At 46.2% G+C, this 20,660-nt stretch overlaps 1 protein-coding gene across 3 annotated transcripts in view; it reads left to right on the top strand.

Annotated features, from left to right (window-relative positions):
* LOC121545738 overlaps positions 1-20,660 on the top strand; it is a 65,246-nt gene that overhangs the window by 33,359 nt on the left and 11,227 nt on the right. The window contains exons 2-5 of one of the 3 annotated variants that reach the window (XM_041856525.2): positions 374-457; positions 824-853; positions 1,504-1,772; positions 2,006-2,086. In XM_041856525.2, the coding sequence (XP_041712459.1) occupies positions 374-457; positions 824-853; positions 1,504-1,772; positions 2,006-2,086 (464 nt within the window). The remainder of the gene's footprint in view (positions 1-373; positions 458-823; positions 854-1,503; positions 1,773-2,005; positions 2,087-20,660) is intronic. The other 2 variants (XM_041856526.2, XM_041856527.2) reach the window with 2 other exon arrangements.

Here is a 20,660-nt window from a genome sequence, read left to right as displayed (position 1 = left end):
GAGATCGGTGTGGAAGAACTTGACTGGCCTGCACAGAGCCCCGACCTTAACCCCATCGAACATCTTTGGGATGAATTGGAATGCCGGCAGCGAGCCAGGCCTAATCGCCCAACATCAGTGCCCGACCTCACTAATGCTCTTGTGGCTGAATGGAAGCAAGTCCCCGCCGCAATGTTCCAACATCTAGCGGAAAGCCTTCCCAGAAGAGTGGACACTGTTATAGCAGCAAAGAGGGGACCAACTCCATATTAATGCCCATGATTTTGGAATGAGATGTTCGACAAGCAGGTGTCCACATACTTTTGGTAATGTAGTGTATCTTAGCAATAGTAGCAGGTCTACATGTTGATTCATGTTTGTTTCTCTCACTCAGATGAAGTTCACTGTCAAGATGCCACTTATGCAACTGATACACCTTATACTGATGCCCCAGGTGCTGCACCCACAGATGCAACCGGTAAGATCTTAATAAGATCCCTGACCCTGACCAAAGTCCACATCAAAGCTTTGAAGTCAGTAGTTAGGCCTATATGATATGGAGGATCAAAGGAGATGACAATGGATCATCATGATTTTAAGATTGGCTCTCATTACACTATTACAATTATAGGAACATAATATTGATAGAAGTAGAGATTGCGTATAGCTCTGGATAATGAATATAAGGTAGAGTAATGAGTATAATACCTTTTCATTAACCATTGATCAATCATCTATAAGTGAATTACATTCCACCCATTGGTAATGCATAACATTTAGAACCTCAGCAGATCCAGTAGGTCTAGTGCTCAGAGTTCTAACTATCACACTTCTGCCGGTTTAGGAGTCACAGCCCTCGCAGACGACACCCAAGGTACTGATGCTTATTATTATTTTATCTGATAGTCCAATTACTTTTTGTTCTTCATCTCCTTCTCTCTATTTAAACAAAATCTAACTAGATACTAATTATGTTGATAGAAAAAGATGTTGATAAATCCGAACACGACCCGTCCCCAATAACAATCTTACTCCCAAACTAACGTTTTTTTTTTATGTCATTTTTTTAGTCATTTAGCAGACGCTCTTATCCAGAGCGACTTACAGTTAGTGAGTGCCTACATTTTCATACTGGTCCCCCGTGGGAATCGAACCCACAACCCTGGCATTGCGCCATGCTCTACCAGCTGAGCTACACGGGACTTCAATGCACTTGACCATAAGTTTGGTCACTTCCTTTTCACAACTGTCGGTTTGTTATTATAAGTTGTCCTGTCTACCTGTCCAGTCTGTTCATCTCTACCAGTACCTGTTGCATGTTTGTCTTGTATGTTTGTTTTCTCCGTCACTTCTATTGTCTTCCATCAGGTGACTGGGTTAGGATAGGTCAAAAACAAGGGTTGTGGGTGGGCATGTGGGTGGGATTGTGAGGATTCCGGAGGGTGGTCAAGGGGACTGGGTATTCGGAGCTGCTTCACTTGCGTATAAAATGTATATTTTCAATAAACATGTTTTTAAAAACAGGTACTGATGCCACCGTCAAACCCCAAGCCCCTGTAGACGACACAGCCACTACCGTCGCTGACTCCACAGCTGACGACACTCCTGGGACCAGTGCTCCAGTATCAGACCAGGACACTGCCTTCACGTCCACGGTGCCAGAGAATGACCTCTTAGCAAGAGGTGACACCTCTGGAACCACAGCTGGACCTGGTGTCGACACACAGGGCACTGAAGCTACTGATTCCCCGGTTGCACTTGTTGTACCTGAGAAAGAGGCCGCTCTTGTTCTTGTGAGTAATACCTAACTACATTATGGTGGGGAATGCCTACAATGCATTTAGATGCTGTATCATATTGAAATGCTAAAAGAAGGCTCAAGACAGTAAATGTATTTTCTTTCAATTCCCTGTATCATAAGTCAATGTAAAGGGAATGTAGCAGATTATTAGTGAATGGAGAGGTAAACTTACAAATCTGATGTCAATTTTTGAGTGAAAGCTTTAGGCTGTCTCTGTTTCTGCAGCCCATTGTTGAGTGTGTGGACAAGGAGGCAGTGAAGGACAAGGACACAGTCAAGGTGGAGCTTTCTTCAGAAACTAGCTGTGTGAGTATCAACATGTTTTGTTGTTATTATGAAATACATCCTTATGGACTTTCCCCATGCCCTATTAGCCTATGTGGTGTACCACCCGACCCAGCTCTCATCTGTCACAGTACAGTACCGTATGGTTTAAGCCATTAACAAGGGTATCTCTGGTACAGTTGCCCTCCCCAGCCTCTACCAGTGTGTACCGTGCAGGGGTCGCTGGCAACTGACTAGGCATCCCCCTTTCCCTTTCCATAAACCGAGATCTACTCCAAATAATTGAAAAATCTCTCAATGAGAAAAGTCTGGTAATGTGGTTTGTGGTTTCCCAAGAGAAACAGCCCCTTTTTCTGAAGTACCAGTCAACACTCCCTATAAATGGCAGCAGCTAATAATAACACAATTATTATAAAGAACACACATTAGTCTCACTAGAGGCTTCAAATGTCAATCACAAACAGACCTAGAAATAGAAATAGAAATGCCGTGGTTGCCAAGAGTGAGTCGTGGTTGCCAAGAGTGAGTCGTGGTTGCCAAGAGTGAGGCGCGACGAAGAAAGGTGACACCTTACGAGTTCCAACCCGACTTTGCTATTTATTGACTTTTTTCGTATTTATCTATACTTTTTTATACAGAAAGTTCATACTATTATTACATATGACCAAGCACTTCTGGACATCAGATCGGCAGTTACTAACATCGATTTCGACTTCAAATCCGACTTAATCTCCGACTAAGCTGTTCCCTTGTTCATGTATGGCCTTAGCCCAAATTACAGATGATTGGCTACAGAGTTTGGATGTCAGGAAGTTAGTGGGTGCAGTGTTGTTAGACATTAGTGTTTCTTTCGATGTAATTGATCATGAACTATTGATAGGTAAACTCAAGTGTTATGGATTCACATCCACTGCTCTATCCTGGATGGAAAGCTACCTATCCAGGAGAAGACAGAGTTTTCTTTCATTAATGGACGTTTCTCAGACAGTATACATCTAAGCTGTGGGATTCCGCAAGGCAGCTGTCTAGGCCCCCTCTACTACATTTGTACTAATGATTTACCATCTGTAATTGAAAAAGCAAGTGTGGTAATGTATGCTGATGACTACAATGTATAGTGCTGCATCAGCACATAATGAGTTAACTGATGTACTGAACAGTGAATTAAGAACTGTGAGTGGGTTGCTAAGAACAAATTGGTGTTAAACATTTCTAAGACCATTAGTATTGTGTTTAGCCCTAGAAATATGCTTGCTGCTGATGCGCAATTAAACTTGTCAATGGCTGGGGTGCCTGTAGAACAATAGAAAAATACCAAACTACTTGCCATCACATTGGACGCACCTCTCATTGCTTTCTGTTGAAAGTAAATTACTCTCTAGTCTTTAGATTTTTCTCAAATGCAATCCTGTTCAAGAAACCCCATTTATTTCTCTAACCAATTAGTGTATACCGGCAATAGACATAATCACCAAACCAGACAGGCGAGATTGGGGCATCTGATACCCCCCAGACCTAGGACAAATCTCCTCAAAGCAACAGTTACTGTACATACAGAGTCATAACTGAATGGAACTCCCTACCAACTAATATTTCCCAAGTGAAAAATGTATTCACATTGAAGAAAACATTTAAAAGTACATCTACTAAGATTGACCATATGACTGGACAGATACTGACCGCTGAATATACGTATTGACTGTTAAATGTTACCTTTCAGGTATTTTAAATGTCTTTAATGTCTACTTGTTATTGTTTTTTAAATGTATGTAAATTGTAAAGTATTTTTGTCTGTAATGTTTTTTTCGTTATGTGTCGGACCCCAGGACGTCTAGCTGTCATCATGGCATCAGCTAATGGGGATCCAAATCAAATCCAAATCAAATCATACTGGACCCCATTCCTTTGTTTCATGGGCTACCAAAACGATGCAGGCGTAGATGCGGTAGATGGGCCGACATCCTGGTGAGACTGAAACGAAGAGAAAACCGACTGGCACTCCCCTCCGTTCTATTGGCTAATGTCCAGTCACTTGAGAATAAAATGGATGAGCTTCGTTTGAGAGTCTCCTATCAGAGAGATTTGAAAAGCTGCAATATTATATGCCTTGCAGAGACATGGCTGGATGACTCTATGTACGTAGAACTTGGTGGTTTCTCCATGCAGCAGCATCAATTGAATGATGGCTGCCTTGGGCAAGTCCAAAGGCGGAGGGATGTGCCTCTTCATAAACAACAACTGGTGCGCTGCTTCCAGTGTGAAGGAAATCTTGAGCTTTTGCTCACCTGATATAGAATACCTCATGGTAAGCTGCAGACCCTTTTGTCTACCAACAGTTCTCATCTGTAATTATCACAGCTGTCTACATCCCTCCACAAGCCAAAACCACTTTGGCACTCAAATAACTATATGGGGCCATAAACAAAGAAGAACTGTAAGAAACCACTCATCCAGAGGTAGCTCTTCTGGTGGACGGAGACTTTAACGCAGGGAGACTTAAAACCGTTCTACCTCGCTTCTACCAACATGTCTCATGCGCCACTAGGGGCGTAAAACTCTCTACCACTTTTATTCTACCCACAGAAATGCATACAATGCCCTCCCTCATCCTCCCTTCGACCAATTTGACCACGACTATATTCTCCTGCTTCCTGTTAACAAACAAAAGCTCAAACAGGAAGTACTAGTGACACGCTCAATACGGAAGTGGTCCGATGAAGCAGACGCGAAACTACAAGACTGTTTTGCTACAACAAACTGGGATATGTTCCAGGATTCATCTGATAGCATTGAGGATTTGACCACATCAGTCACGCGCTTCATCAATAAGTGAATAGACGACGTAGTCCCCACAGTGACTATACGAACATATCCAAACCATGGATTACAGGCAATATCAGCGGTGGGCTAAAGGCTAGAGGAACGGGACACGGATATGGACGCACACAAGAGAGCCCGGTACGACCTCCAAGACATTAAACATGCAAAAGGACAAAATAGGAGGAAAGTGGAATTCTATTACACCATCTCCGACGCTCGTCTTATGTGGCAGGGCTTGCAGACGATAACGGATTACAAAGGGAAACCCAGCCGTGAGATGCCCAGCGATGCAGAACTCCCAAACAAGCCAAATGCCTTTTATGCTCGCTTCGAGGAGTACAACACTGAGTCTTGGGTGAAAGTCCCGGTTCTTCCGGATGACTTTGTGATCTCGCTCTCCGTGGACGACGTGAGTAAAACTTTTAAACATGTTAAAACTCACATACCTTCTCAAAGCATGCGCAGACCAGCTGGCAATTGTTTTCACAGACAATTTCAAGCTGACCACCATTGTCCCTGTTCCCAAGAACTCCAAGGTAACCTTTCTAAATGACTATTGCACTGTAGCACTCATCTGTAATTATGAAGTGCTTTGAAATGCTGTTCATGGCACACATCAACACCATCATCCAAGACACCCTGGACCCACTCCAATTCGCATACCGCCCCAACAGATCCACAGATGACGCAATCTCAATTGCACTTCACAATGCCCTCTCCCACCTGGACAAGAGTGGAAATAACTATGTGAGAATGCTATTCATAGACTACATTTAAGCGTTCAACGCCATTGTCCCCTCCAAGCTCATCACCAAGCTGAGGACCCTGGGACTGAACACCTCCCTCTGCAACTGGATCCTGGACTTCCTGACAGGTGGTGAGGTAGGCAACAACACCTTCGCCACACTGACCCTCAACACGGGGGGCCCTCAGGCGTGTGTGCTTAGTCCCCTCCTGTAGTCCCTGTTCACCCATGACTGCGTGGCCACACACGACTAGTGCTGTGACGGTCATGACATTTTGTTAGCCGGTGATTGTCAAGCAAATATCTGCCGGTCTCACGGTAATTGACCATTTAATAAACATAAACACGTTTAGCATCTCCTGGCTTCCACGCATAGCCTACAAGCCACTGATGCAGACCTTTGGAACATCTACATTTTAAAAAGTATATCTAAATCCATTTAGTATGGCCTACACCATCACAATAAATCCATTATTTATTTTAGACAGGTCTAAAGAAACATGATATGAAGAAAATGTAGTCTATTTCAGAAGAACAGAATAGCATACTCTGAGTTGTCCTTCATGATATAGCTATGCATTATGGCTGTGGGCTACACTAGTTCATTTAACAGACAAGCTTTGCTTAGAATTCCGTGACATAATTTTTTATTATTTTAAGGTATGAAGAATACAATTGAACATATCTTTAAAAAATAAATAGGATATTTTCTCCAAACGACTTCAAAGGAAGTGCACACATGTGGCTATTCTGTGTTGAGTGGTTAACAAAGAAACTGGTCCTCATATATGCTTAATTTAGAGTTATTTATGCAACTTTAGTTGTGATACAAACGTTGGGCTATATGTTTAGATTTTTAATACATTTTAAGGCTGCATGATGGGACTAATGATGATGTGAAAAAAGTAACTTGAAAGGCATGAGCTTTGATTTTATTTATTATGCAAGTTGCACACACTTCATCAGTCTCTCGTTCACAATTTGACAAGCACTTGATAATATTCTCACCAGGCCTCGAATTTCCTGACAGCATCCCCCTTGCGTGGCCGTAATGCCCCCTAAAAAATCGATGTATTTTGCAGCCAAAGTTGCCGTTGTGCACTTGGGTTGAATATAATAATTATAATTCCCTTCTCCCAGCTGCCGTGCTCCAAAGCACCTCTCACTCACATGGCTCTCCAAGATATCTCAATTCTTATTAGCAAATGCCTGTCACGTGATCATGTCCCTCTCACAGGCATTTCAGCTAAGAAGTAGGCTACAAGTGAATGAAGACCAACACATCGGGGACCCAACTGCGCGCGTCCCTCTTATCGAATTCCGAGGCACATATTGAAGATGTTAGAACTGTCCACATTTAGCCTACTTTTAAATCAGCCAACAAGATGAGTAGGCCTAACGAACAGCAAAAGCACTAGCCTATGTCAATCTACCTCAACTAGCCGGTGCCCCCGCACATTGACTCTGCAACGGTACCCCCCTGTATATATAGCCTCCCTACTGTCACTTTATTTTACTTCTGCTCTTTTTTTTCTCAACACTTTTTTTTGTTGTTGTTTTATTTTTACTTTTTTTGTTTAAAATAAATGCACTGTTGGTTAAGGGCTGTAAGTAAGCATTTCACTGTAATGTCTGCACCTGTTGTATTCGGCGCATGTGACCAATAAAATTTGATTTGATTTGATCTACAATCCCCCATAGTATAAAAGTTGACCTATTCTATTGGTCAACTTGTCCTTCTGTGCAATTAATAAATGTTCCAAACATACTCTGGGACAGTTGTGGGATGTGATAGATCACAAATTAATACAACCACTCGCATCAAAACAATTTTTAAAAGCAATGAGGCTGATGCAACAGATCAGAACGTGTAGCTTAAAATGTTGATAAACTATTTGGCTATTTCTTCACATTATAAGCGCAGCAATGCGCACACGGCAGTAGGCTATAAGCGTTAATGCTCCGAAATGCAAACAATTAGCGCGAAAACACTGTTCTCGAAAGTGATGGCAAATGTGATTATGCATGTAATGCTTTATTATAAAGGTGCATTTTTATGGTGAAAATTATCTTCCCCCAAACTGACAAAGACATGATCAGTCTATAATTTTAATGGTAGGTTTATTTGAACAGTGAGAAACAGAAATTACAAAAAAATCCAGAAAAACGCATGTCAAAAATGTTATACATTTATTTGCATTTTAAGGAGGGAAATAAGTATTTGACCCCTCTGCAAAACATGACTTAGTACTTGGTGGAAAAACCCTTGTTGGCAATCACAGAGGTCAGATGTTTCTTGCAGTTGGCCACCAGGTTTGCACACATCTCACGAGGGATTTTGTCCCACTCCTCTTTGCAGATCTTCTCCAAGTCATTAAGGTTTTGAGGCTGACGTTTGGCAACTCGAACCTTCAGCTCCCTCCACAGATTTTCTATGGGATTACGGCCTGGAGACTGGCTAGGCCACTCATTTTACATTTACATTTTAGTCATTTAGCAGACGCTCTTATTCAGTTAGTGAGTGCATACATTCTTTTTTTACTTTTTCATACCCCCCGTGGGAATCGAACCCACAACCCTGGCGTTGCAAACGCCATGCTCTACCAACTGAGCTACATCCCTGCCGGCCATTCCCTCCCCTACCCTGGGCCAATTGTGCGCCGCCCCTTGGTCTCCCGGTCGCGGCCAGCTACGACAGATTCGAACCAGGATCTCTAGTGGCACAGCTATCACTGCAATGCAGTGCAATAGACCACTGCGCCACTCGGGAGGCCCACTCCAGGACCTAAATGTGCTTCTTCTTGAGCCACTCCTTTGTTGCCTTGGCCGTGTGTTTTGGGTCATTGTCATGCTGGAATACCCATCTACGACCCATTTTCAATGCCCTGGCTGAGGGAAGGAGGTTCTCACCCAAGATGTGACGGTACATGGCCCCGTCCATCGTCCGTTTGATGCGGTGAAGTTGTCCTGTCCCCTTAGCAGAAAAACACCCCCAAAGCATAATGTTTCCACCTCCATGTTTGACGGTGGGGATGGTGTTCTTGGGGTCATAGGCAGCATTCCTCCTCCTCCAAACACGGCGAGTTGAGTTGATGCCAAAGAGCTCGATTTTGGTCTCATCTGACCACAACACTTTCACCCTGTTATCCTCTGAATCATTCAGATGTTCATTGGCAAACTTCAGACGGGCCTGTATATGTGCTTTCTTGAGAAGGGGGACCTTGCGGGCGCTGCAGGATTACAGTCCTTCACGGCGTAATGTGTTACCAATTGTTTTCTTTGTGACTATGGTCCCAGCTGCCTTGAGATCATTGACAAGATCCTCCCGTGTAGTTCTGGGCTGATTCCTCACCGTTCTCATGATCATTGTAACTCCACGAAGTGAGATCTTGCATGGAGCCCCAGGCCGAGGGAGATTGACAGTTATTTTGTGTTTCTTCCATTTGCGAATAATCGCACCAACTGCTGTCACCTTCTCACCAAGCTGCTTGGCGATGGTCTTTTAGCCCATTCCAGCCTTGTGCAGGTCTACAATCTTGTCCCTGACATCCTTTGGTCTTGGCCATGGTGGAGAGTTTGGAATCTGATTGATTGATTGCTTCTGTGGACAGGTGTCTTTTATACAGGTAACAAGCTGAGATTAGGAGGACTCCCTTTAGGAGTGTGCTCCTAATCTCAGCTCGTTACCTGTATAAAAGACACCTGGGAGCCAGAAATCTTTCTGATTGAGAGGGGGTCAAATATTTATTTCCCTCATTAAAATGCAAATAAATTTAGAACATTTTTGACATGCTTTTTTCTGGATTTTTTGGTTGTTATTCTGTCTCTCACTGTTCAAATAAACCTACCATTAAAATTATAGACTGATCATTTCTTTGTCAGTGGGCAAACGTACAAAATCAGCAGGGGATCAAATACTTTTTTCCCTCACTATGTGTGCCAGTTAAGCTCTACACCGGTTATAAAGTTGATTAATGTGCTTAATTTTAAGAAGTTACTTGGCCACTTTAGTTGTGATACAAACCTTATCAAAATATATACAGTTGAAGTCGGAAGTTTACATACACTTAGGTTGGAGTCATTAAAACCACTCCACACATTTCCTGTAAACAAACTATAGTTTTGGCAAGTCGGTTAGGACATCTACTTTGACACAAGTAATTTTTCCAACAATTGTTTACAGACAGATTATTTAACTTATAATTCACTGTATCACAATTCCAGTGGGTCAGAAGTTTACATACACTAAATTGACTGTGCCTTTAAACAGCTTGAAAAATTCCAGAAAATGATGTCATGGCTTTAGAAGCTTCTAATAGGCTAATTGACATCATTTGAGTCAATTGGAGGTGTACCTGTGGATGTATTTCAAAGCCTACCTCCAAACGCAGTGCCTCTTTGCTTAGCATCATGGGAAAATCAAAAGAAATCAGCCAAGACCTCAGAAAAAGAATGTAGACCTCCACAAGTCTGGTTCATCCTTGGGAGCAATTTACAAACGCCTGAAGGTACCATGTTCATCTGTACAAACAATTGTACGCAAGTATAAACACCATGGGACCACGCAGCCGTCATACTGCTCAGGAAGGAGACGCGTTCTGTCTCCTAGAGATGAACGTACTTTGGTGCAAAAAGTGCAAATCAATCCCAGAACCACAGCAAAGGACCTTGTGAAGATGCTGGAGGAAACAGGTACAAAAGGATCTATATCCACAGTAAAACGAGTCCTATATCGACATAACCTGAAAGGCCGCTCAGCAAGGAAGAAGCCACTGCTCAAAAACCGCCATAGAAAAGCCAGACTACGGTTTGCAACTGCACATGGGGACAAAGATCGTACTTTTTGGAAAAATGTCCTCTGGTCTGATGAAACAAAAATAGAACTGTTTGGCCATAATGACCATCGTTATGTTTGGAGGAAAAAGGGGAACGCTTGCAAGCCGAAGAACACCATCCCAACCGTGAAGCACGGGGGTGGCAGCATCATGCTGTGGGGGTGCTTTGCTGCAGGAGGGACTGGTGCACTTCACAAAATAGATGGCATCATAAGGAAGGAAAATTATGTGGATATATTGAAGCAACATCTCAAGACATCAGTCAGGAAGTTAAAGCTTGGTTGCAAATGGTCTTCCAAATGGACAATGACCCCAAGCATACTTCCAAAGTTATGGCTTAAGGACAACAAAGTCAAGGTATTGGAGTGGCCATCACAAAGCCCTGACCTCAAAATGTGTGGGCAGAACTGAAAAAGCATTTGCGAGCAAGGAGGCCTAAAAACCTGACTCAGTTACATCAGCTCTGTCAGGAGGAATGGGCCAAAATTCACCCAACTTATTGTGGGAAGCTTGTGGAAGGCTACCCGAAACGTTTGACCCAAGTTAAACAATTTAAAGGCAATGCTACCAAATACTAATTGAGTGTATGTAAACTTCTGACCCACTGGGAATGTGATGAAAGAAATAAAAGCTGAAATAAATCCTTCTCTCTACAATTTTTCTGACATTTCACATTCTTAAAATAAAGTGGTGACCCTAACTGACCTAAGACAGGGAATTTTTACTAGGATTAAATGTCAGGAATTATGAAAAACTGAGTTTAAATGTATTTGGCTAAGGTGTATGTAAACTTCCGACTTCAACTGTAGGTGTATGGGCTAGGCTACATGAGGTGTGTGACTATGATTTGAAAAAGTCGCAAAAAATAGGCATGCACTGTTTCTTGCCTTACTGCACAAGCTGGGTATCATTCACAAGTGATAACACATCATTCACAAGTTATAGGCTAATATTATCACCCATCTGACTATTCTTAATTTAATGTTGTCTTTACATATGCTAAATAATATGTGTGAAATTAATTTTGATTTAGAATGAACCATTATCATGCACCTGTCTCGGAACAGGGGCATGGGGGAAAAAATAAATGTAATCTATCTGTCACAGTTCCCTCAGCCAGAACCCAGAAGCAGACCAGGACAAGGAGAGTTGAACGAAGGTGAGGGTTTATTTAGATACAACCAAAGGTGCAGAATAATCCAGGGACAGAGCGGGCGACGTGGATGAGTAGTTGGGTGTGCAGCACAAGGTCCAGTGATGGCTCGGCAGCCGCCGACCATCAGGCAGAGGTGGGGTGAAGGTTCCGGACGTGTGACTGCAGGTGGAACAAAAACGGAGGTAAGGACACAAAAACTCAACAAAGTACAAAACAACAAAACTCACGCAAGAAACTCTAAACTGATACACAGAACACCTACTGTTCATGGCTAACGATCCGGCAGGAACTGGATGTTTGGCCAGAACCTAAAAAGGGTGATGATGAGGGCCAGGTGTGCAGATTGCTGACGGGATGCAGGTGCGGAAAACCAGAGAGCTCCCCGGAGCGTTCCCCGAACCCTCGGGAAACAGGAGACTACGAACCCAAAACACTGGTCACCAGACAGGACCCGACTCAGACTGCCGGGATCGTTACAGTACCCCCCTCCGACGAACGCCACCGGGCGGACCTCCCGGAGCGCCAGGATGGAGGCGGTAGAAATCCCTGATGAGGTCAGCATCTAGGACCTGTCGCCGCGGAATCCAACTCCTCTCTTCAGGACCATACCCCTCCCAGTCCACGAGATACTGGAAACCCCGGCCCCGCCGTCTGGAATCCATGATGCGACGCACCGTGTAGGCAGGACCACCTCCGATCATCCGAGGAGGAGGAGGAGGAGGCGGAGGAGGCAACAGGGGACTGAGGAAGACAGGCTTGAGGCAGGAGACATGAAAGGTGGGATGGACTCTGAGCGTCCTCGGTAGTTTGAGTCGAACTGCCACCGGATTGATCACCTTCTCCACCACAAACGGACCAATGAACTCGGTAACAACTTCCTAGACTCAGTCCGTAACGGAAGATCCCGTGTGGCCAACCAAACCCTATCTCCGATGGTATAGGTGGGAGCGGGGATCCGGCGACGATTCGCCTGGAGCTGATACCGATCCGAACCCCCTAAGGAGTGCCTTTCTGGCCCGATGCCAGGTCCGGTGGCAACGACGAATATGAGCCTGAACAGAAGGCACTGATAGCTCCCTCTCCTGAGAAGGGAACAGGGGAGGTTGGTAGCCATACAGGCACTGGAAGGGAGACATCCCAGTGGCAGATGTAGGGAGAGTATTGTGGGCATACTCAACCCAAGGCAACTGAGAGGCCCAGGAGGTGGGGTTGGAAGAGACCAGACAGCGTAGCGTGGATTCCATCTTCTGGTTAGCTCTCTCCGCCTGACCGTTGGATTGGGGGTGAAAACCAGATGTGAGACTGACTGTAGCTCCAATGGCCACACAGAAGGACTTCCAGACAGCAGAGGTAAACTGAGGGCCACGGTCGGAAACGATATCACTGGGCAACCCGTGGACCCTGAAAACCTCCCTAACCAGGATCTCGGACGTCTCCGAGGCAGAGGGAAGCTTGGCAATAGGCACAAAGTGGGCGAACTTGCTGAATCTGTCCACGATAGTCAGAACGACCGTGTTCCCCTCAGAAGCGGGCAACCCCGTGACGAAGTCCAGGGCCAGATGCGACCATGGACGCCGGGGAATAGGAAGGGGGTGAAGTAGTCCAGAGCTGGGCCGATTGGTACTCTTATTCTGCGCACACACTGGACAGGCAGCAACAAAACCCCGAGTATCCTCGGCCATGGCAGGCCACCAAAAAGCGTCTGCGAAGAAACGCCATTGTCCGAGCCACGCCAGGGTGACAAGCCATCTTGCTGGCGTGGGACCATTTGAGGACAGCAGGACGAACCGACTCAGGCACAAACAACCGACCGGGTGGACCGTTACCGGGACCGGGCTGAGTCCGAAGGGCCGCCAGCACCTCCTCCTCAATCTTCCACATCACTGCTCCCACGACGCAGTTCCGGGGGAGAATAGTCTCGGTCTTGGACCCACTCTCCTCCGTCTTGGAGAACATCCGGGACAAGGCGTCCGCCTTGCCGTTCTTAGATCCAGGTCGGAACGTCAGGGCAAACTTGAATCGTCCGAAAAACAACGCCCACCTGGCCTGGACGGGAGTTGAGACGTTTAGCCGATTGCACGTAAGCAAGATTCTTGTGGTCAGTCCAGACAATAAACGGTTGCTCCGCCCCCTCCAACCAGTGGCGCCACTCCTCCAAGGCAAGTTTCACCGCGAGAAGCTCCCGGTTACCCACATCGTAATTCCTCTCTGCAGGCGAAAGGCGACGAGAGTAGTAGGCGCAGGGATGGAGTTTACTGTCCGTGGAGCATCGCTGCGACAGGATGGCGCCAACTCCCACATCAGACGCGTCCACTTCAACGAGCGAACTGACGGGCCGTGTCCGGTTGAGAGAGAATCGGTGCGTTGGTGAATCGCCTCTTCAAATCCAGAAACGCTCGATCCGCCTCCGGATTCCACTTGAAGGTCCTGATACTGGAAGTCAAGGCAGTTAATGGAGCGGCCACACGGCTGTAATCCCCGGATGAATCTGCGGTAGAAATTCGCAAACCCCAAAAAATCTCTGGAGTTGCAATCTCGTACCGGGCTGGGCCCATTCCAGAACCGCTCTAACCTTCTCCTGATCCATCCTAATCTCACCCCTGGAGATGATGTACCCGAGAAAGGATGTAGTGTGGGCGTGAAACTCGCACTTCTCGGCCTTCACGAACAGGCGATTCTCCAACAATCGCTGCAGAACCTGCCGGACATGCTGGACGTGGTCGGAAGGTTCCTTCGAGAAGATCAGAATGTCATCCAGGTAAACAAACACGAAGAGACCGATCATATCTCTCAGGACGTCGTTCACCATACTCTGGAATACCGCTGGAGCATTGGTCAGTCCAAACGGCATCACCTGATACTCGAAGTGACCCATCGGTGTATTGAAACCCGTCAACCACTCGTCCCCCTCTCTGATCCGGACCAGGTGATACGCATTGCGTAGGTCTAGCTTGGTGAACACCGTAGCACCCTGTAAGGAGTCGAAGGCAGAACTCATCAAGGGCAGGGGATACTTGTTCTTGACCGTGATGTCATTCAACCCCCGATAATCAATACACGGTCGAAGAGAGCCATCCTTCTTTCCCACAAAGAAGAATCCTGCCCCCAGGGGTGATGACGAGGGACGAACGAGACCAGCAGCTAGGGACTCCTTGATGTAGGTCTCCAACGCCTCACGTTCAGGTCGGGAGATACTGTATAACCTTCCCTTGGGGTAGACAGCTCCAGGAACCAGGTTGATGGCACAATCATATGGTCGGTGGGGGAGGAAGTGACAGAGCCTTCTGCTTACTGAAAACTTTCCCCAAATCGTGATATGTCTCGGGAACCAGGGACAAATCTGGGGGTTTAGCCTCAATCACCTGACTGGGAACCGAATGGGGGCAGGCAGTCTTGAGACAGTTAGCATGACAATCAAGGCTCCAACTCGTTACCTTGCCCGTCACCCAATCGAACGTGGGATTGTGTTCCTTCAGCCAGGGGTATCCAAGGACCAGAGGAACATGGGAAGACGGCAGAATGAAAAAATGAAATCATCTCAGAATGATTCCCCGACAACCGCATCTTAACCGGGTTCAGTCCTCATCGTGATACGTGCCAGACTACTGCCGTTCAGAGTGGTCGCTTCAATGGCTTCCGGCAATTGCTCCTTGGAAAGCCCCAGCTGTTCCACCAACTCGGCATCGGAAAGCTTCCATCGGCACCTGAATCGATAAAAGCGTTAAGCGCTAAGCTCTGATTCCTGTTCACAAGGGTAGCCGGGAAGCGGGGTCTGACAGAGGTACTGAGAGGTTGAAACTGGCTCGCTAAAAGTCCTCCCAACTTTAGCGAGCCGGGCAGTTTGACGACCGCCGGGAACAAGTGGAGATGTAATGTCCCGAGCGACCACCGTAGAGGCAGCAGTTGGTCTTACGTCTATGTTGACGCTCCTCCTTGGTTAACCCGTGCCGCCCCACTTGCATGGGTTCAGAATCGGGAGAGAGGTCCTCCCCACTAATCCTTAGTGGTGGAGAATGATCGACGTGTTCTGGTCCACCACCCGACCCGACTGGGAACTGAGAAGCTGATCGATTGGACGGACCCCATTGCTTCTCCCTCCTTCGCTCTCGGACTCGATTATCCACCCGAATAGACAAGGCTACCAAGCTGTCCAGGTCACTAGGCTCCGGATAGGAGATCAACTCATCCTTGAGCTGCTCCGACAGGCCCTGGTAAAAGGCCGCTTGCAAAGACTCCTCGTTCCATCCACTCTCCACAGCCAACGTCTTGAACTCGATCACGAAGTCGGCCACGCTGCGAGTTCCTTGGTGAAGAGAAAACAGACGCCTAGCTGCGTCCCTCCCTCGGACGGAATGGTCGAAGAGCTTCCTCATCTCGGCCGTGAACCCCTGGTATGAAGCCATGCAGGGATCCTGTCGTTCCCAAACGGCTGAAGCCCACTCCAGCGCTCGACCACGCAGCAACTCAATCAAAAAGGCTATCCTAGCCTTGTCAGTGGCATAAGAGTAGGGCTGTAGATCGAACACTAATCCACACTGCATAAGGAAGGAACGGCATCTTCCCAGCTCCCCCTCATATTTATCCGGCGTCGGAACCTTGGGCTCACGGAGGGACACAACTTCAGAAGCGGCAGGCGAGATGGGTGAAACCGGTAGTGGGTCCTCCACCGGACACTGGCGTTGGTTCTGGACCTCCGTCAGGCCGGTAGAAAGGTTCCGAACTGACAACGCGATCTCCTGTAGTATCATGCCATGATGGCCCAACATCTTCTCCTGCTGGGTAATGGCATGGCGAACAGAGTCCAGGTCCGCTGGGTTCATATTTGGCCGGATCGTTCTGTCACAGTTCCCTCAGCCAGAACCCAGAAGCAGACCAGGACAAGGAGAGTTGAACGAAGGTGAGGGTTTATTTAGATACAACCAAAGGTGCAGAATAATCCAGGGACAGAGCGGGCGACGTGGATGAGTAGTTGGGTGTGCAGCACAAGGTCCAGTGATGGCTCGGCAGCCGCCGACCATCAGGCAGAGGTGGGGTGAAGGTTCCGGACGTGTGACTGCAGGTGGAACAAAAACGGAGGTAAGGACACAAAAACTCAACAAAGTACAAAACAACAAAACTCACGCAAGAAACTCTAAACTGATACACAGAACACCTACTGTTCATGGCTAACGATCCGGCAGGAACTGGATGTTTGGCCAGAACCTAAAAAGGGTGATGATGAGGGCCAGGTGTGCAGATTGCTGACGGGATGCAGGTGCGGAAAACCAGAGAGCTCCCCGGAGCGTTCCCGAACCCTCGGGAAACAGGAGACTACGAACCCAAAACACTGGTCACCAGACAGGACCCGACTCAGACTGCCGGGATCGTTACACTATCCACTTAAATATCGAATGGAGGACGCTTTTCCGGTGATTTAATTTTCATGACAGCCAGATAGGCTATGCTGCTGTTGTAAAGCGAAGCAATGTGCTTAATATTAGGAAAGTAGAGAAATAAATATAGAAGGCCTAGCCTATAGAAAGCTGATGTGCTCCTTCTCTTTTTAATAGAGACCATCAAAACTGCATAGCCTATAGAAATGTTGCGCAACATGAGCTCTCATTAAGTGTTTGATTAGATTTTCGATTTACATTTGCGTTGATGGCAGAGTGATTAGAGGGACAATGGAGTGCTGAGTACCAGACAGGTAGCAAGTTTGGTAGGCTGCTAATGACCATCAGCAGCATCAGAGCTTGGAGAAGCCTAATTACCGTGACTAAACGGTCACATGGAATTTGACTGCCGTCATGACTCGTGACCGCCAGTGTGGCGGTAATACGGTCACTGTGACAACCCTACGCACGACTCCAACACCATCAAGTTTGCTGATGACACGAAGGTGGTAGGCCTGATCACTGACGGCGATAAGACTGCCTACAGGGAGGAGGTGATCATGGACTACAGGAGAAAGAGGGCAGAGCACGCCCCCATCCACATCGACAGGGCTGTAGTGGAGCGGGTCGAGAGCTTAAAATTCCTTGGCGTCCACATCACTAAGGACTTAACATGGTCCACACACACCCGCACAGTCATGAAGAGGGCAAGACCGCACGTCTTCCCAATCAGGAGGATGAAAAGATTTGACATGGGCCCTAAGATCCTCAAAAAGTTATACACTTGCACCAGGGCATCTTGACTGGCTGCGTCACCGCTTGGTATGTGAAATGCACCGCCCTCGACCGCAAAGCGCTACAGAGGGTGGTACGGACAGCCCAGTACATCACTGGGGCCAAACTCCCTGCCATCCAGGACCTCTATATCAGGCGGTGTCAGAGGAAGGCCTGAAATATTGCCAAAGACCAAAGCCACCCAAACCATTGACTGTTCACTCTGCTACCATCCGGCAAACGTTACCGGAACATTGGCTTCCGGACCAACAGGTTCCAAGACAGCTTCTACCCCCAAGCCATAAAACTGCTTAATAGCTGGTCTGGGTAACCATTTAATTATCTGCACTAACCCTATTTTGCACTGACTCTATGCACAATCATAAGACTATATATACAGTTGTGGTCAAAAGTATTGGTCTTCACAAAGTTCGCTGCTTCATTGTTATGAGATATTTTTGTCAGATGTTACTATGGTATACTGAAGTATAATTACAAGCATTCCATAAGTGTCAAAGGCTTTGATTGACAATTACATTAAGTTTATGCAAAGAGTCAATATTTGCAGTGTTGACCCTTCTTTTTCAAGACCTCTGCAATCCGCCCTGGCATGCTGTCAATCAACTTCTGGGCCACATCCTGACTGATGGCAGCCCATTCTTGCATAATCAATGCTTGGAGTTTGTCAGAATTTGTGGGGTTTTGGTTGTCCACCCGCCTCTTGAGGATCGACCACAAGTTCTCAATGGGATTAAGGTCTGGGGAGTTTCCTGGCCATGGACCCAAAATGTTGATGTTTTCTTCCCAAAGCCACTTAGTTATCACTTTTGCCTTATGGCAAGGTGCTCCATCATGCTGGAAAAGGCATTGGTCGTCACCAAACTGTTCTTGGATGGTTGGGAGAAGTTGCTCTCGGAGGATGTGTTGGTACCATTCTTTATTCATGGCTGTGTTCTTAGGCAAAATTGTGAGTGAGCCCACTCCCTTGGTTGAGAAGCAACCCCACACATGAAGGGTCTCAGGATGCTTTACTGTTGGCATGACACAGGACTGATGGTAGCGCTCACCTTTTCTTCTCCGGACAAGGTGTTTTTCTGGATGCCCCAAACAATCGGAAAGGGGATTCATCAGAGAAAATGACTTTACCCCAGTCCTCAGCAGTCCAATCACTGTACCTTTTGCAGAATATCAGTCTGTCCCTTATGTTTTTCCTGGAGAGAAGTGGCTTCATTGCTGCCCTTCTTGACACCAGGCCATCCTCAAAGTCTTCGCTTCACTGTGCATGCAGATGCACTCACACCTGCCTGCTGCCATTCCTGAGCAAGCTCTGCACTGGTGGTGCTCCGATCCTGCAGCTGAATCAACTTTAGGAGACGGTCCTGGCGCTTGCGGGACTGTCTTGGGCGCCCTGATGCCTTCTTCACAACAATTGAACCTCTCTCCTTGAAGTTCTTGATGATCCAATAAATGGTTGATTTAGGTGCAATCTTAGTAGCAGCAATATCCTTGCCTGTGAATACCTTTTGGGCAAAGCAATGATGACAGCACATGTTTCCTTGCAGGTAACCATGGTTAACAGAGGAAGAACAATGATTTCAAGCACCACCCTCCTTTTAAAGCTTCCAGTCTGTTATTCTAACTCAATCAGCATGACAGAGTGATCTCCATCCTTGTCCTCGTCAACACTCTAACCTGTGTTAATGAAAGAATCACTTACATGATGGCAGCTGGTCCTTTGGTGGCAGGGCTGAAATGCAGTGGAAATGTTTTTTGGGGATGAAGTTCATTTTCATGGCAAAAAGGGACTTTGCAATTAATTGCAATTCATCTGATCACTCTTCATGACATTCTGGAGTATATGCAAATTGCCATCATCGAAACTGAGGCAGCAGACTTTGTGAAAATTAGTATTTGTGTCAGGACAAATAAATTAATAATGAGCATGGCCTTATTTCTATTACAGCATGTTGGATGACTGTCATTCCTATTCCATTCACCCAGTTCAATGTAACATCGATAGGTTTAGGCTACTACATGATACTTACATTTTTCCTGTACCCATCATGACGTTGCTACAACCTAACCTATGAATCAAAGTTTACAACGTAGGTGCACACAGGTTGAGAGAGAAATTTGAGATGACAGACAGTGACACATGGACAGACAGTGACACATTCAATACCGCCTTGCACACTCTTGCCTGCATCTAGCATTTCTAGGGTGTAATCATTAGTCCAACAGTTGCAAACGAGAGTTTCTATTGGAAGAATTCAGGTATTTTCATCCCAGTTTTGTTTGCTTCCGTTTAAGAAACGTTTTTTAACAGAATCTGCAGAATGAATACACTCCTGATCACGCATTAACACAGTTCACTTTCATAGCAACCACATTGTATTCCCTCTCACCTTTTCCCATCGTTTGTGGACTTCAATGAACAACACATCAGCTGTATGTGACCAGGCGAAAAACCTTTCCAAGCCAAACCATGTCATAACCGCTAACGTTACACATAGCCTACATCGTTGTCCCCATATTTGTTAAAGTAACGTCCTAGTCAACATAGCTAATAGAACTAATGCGTTAGTACAATCATGCAGTAACGTTACAGTGTATAGTCAGTAAGCAGTTACACCGGTGGTCCCCGGTGGCAATAAATTAATAAAACCAAAACTTGGAAGAGTTCCAGTGTTGTGTTGGATAGTCATAGCCAGCTAGCTAACATATAGCATCCCTCTGTTTGAGCGCAGAGTGTTTGAGTAACTAAACTAGCAAGCTGCATTTGCTAGCTGAGTAAGTGAAACTGAAAGTGAAAAGAAATGACCATCTCTCTCTCTCTCGCTTCTCTTTCATTTTGGAAGAAATTCATTTGTTGAAAACTGTTAAACTATTGTCT

This window comes from Coregonus clupeaformis, chromosome 30 (genome assembly GCF_020615455.1).
Source record: "Coregonus clupeaformis isolate EN_2021a chromosome 30, ASM2061545v1, whole genome shotgun sequence".
Taxonomy (NCBI): Eukaryota; Metazoa; Chordata; class Actinopteri; order Salmoniformes; family Salmonidae; genus Coregonus; species Coregonus clupeaformis.
Note: the sequence above shows the minus strand (reverse complement) of the source record. Positions and strands in the feature narration are given on the sequence as shown.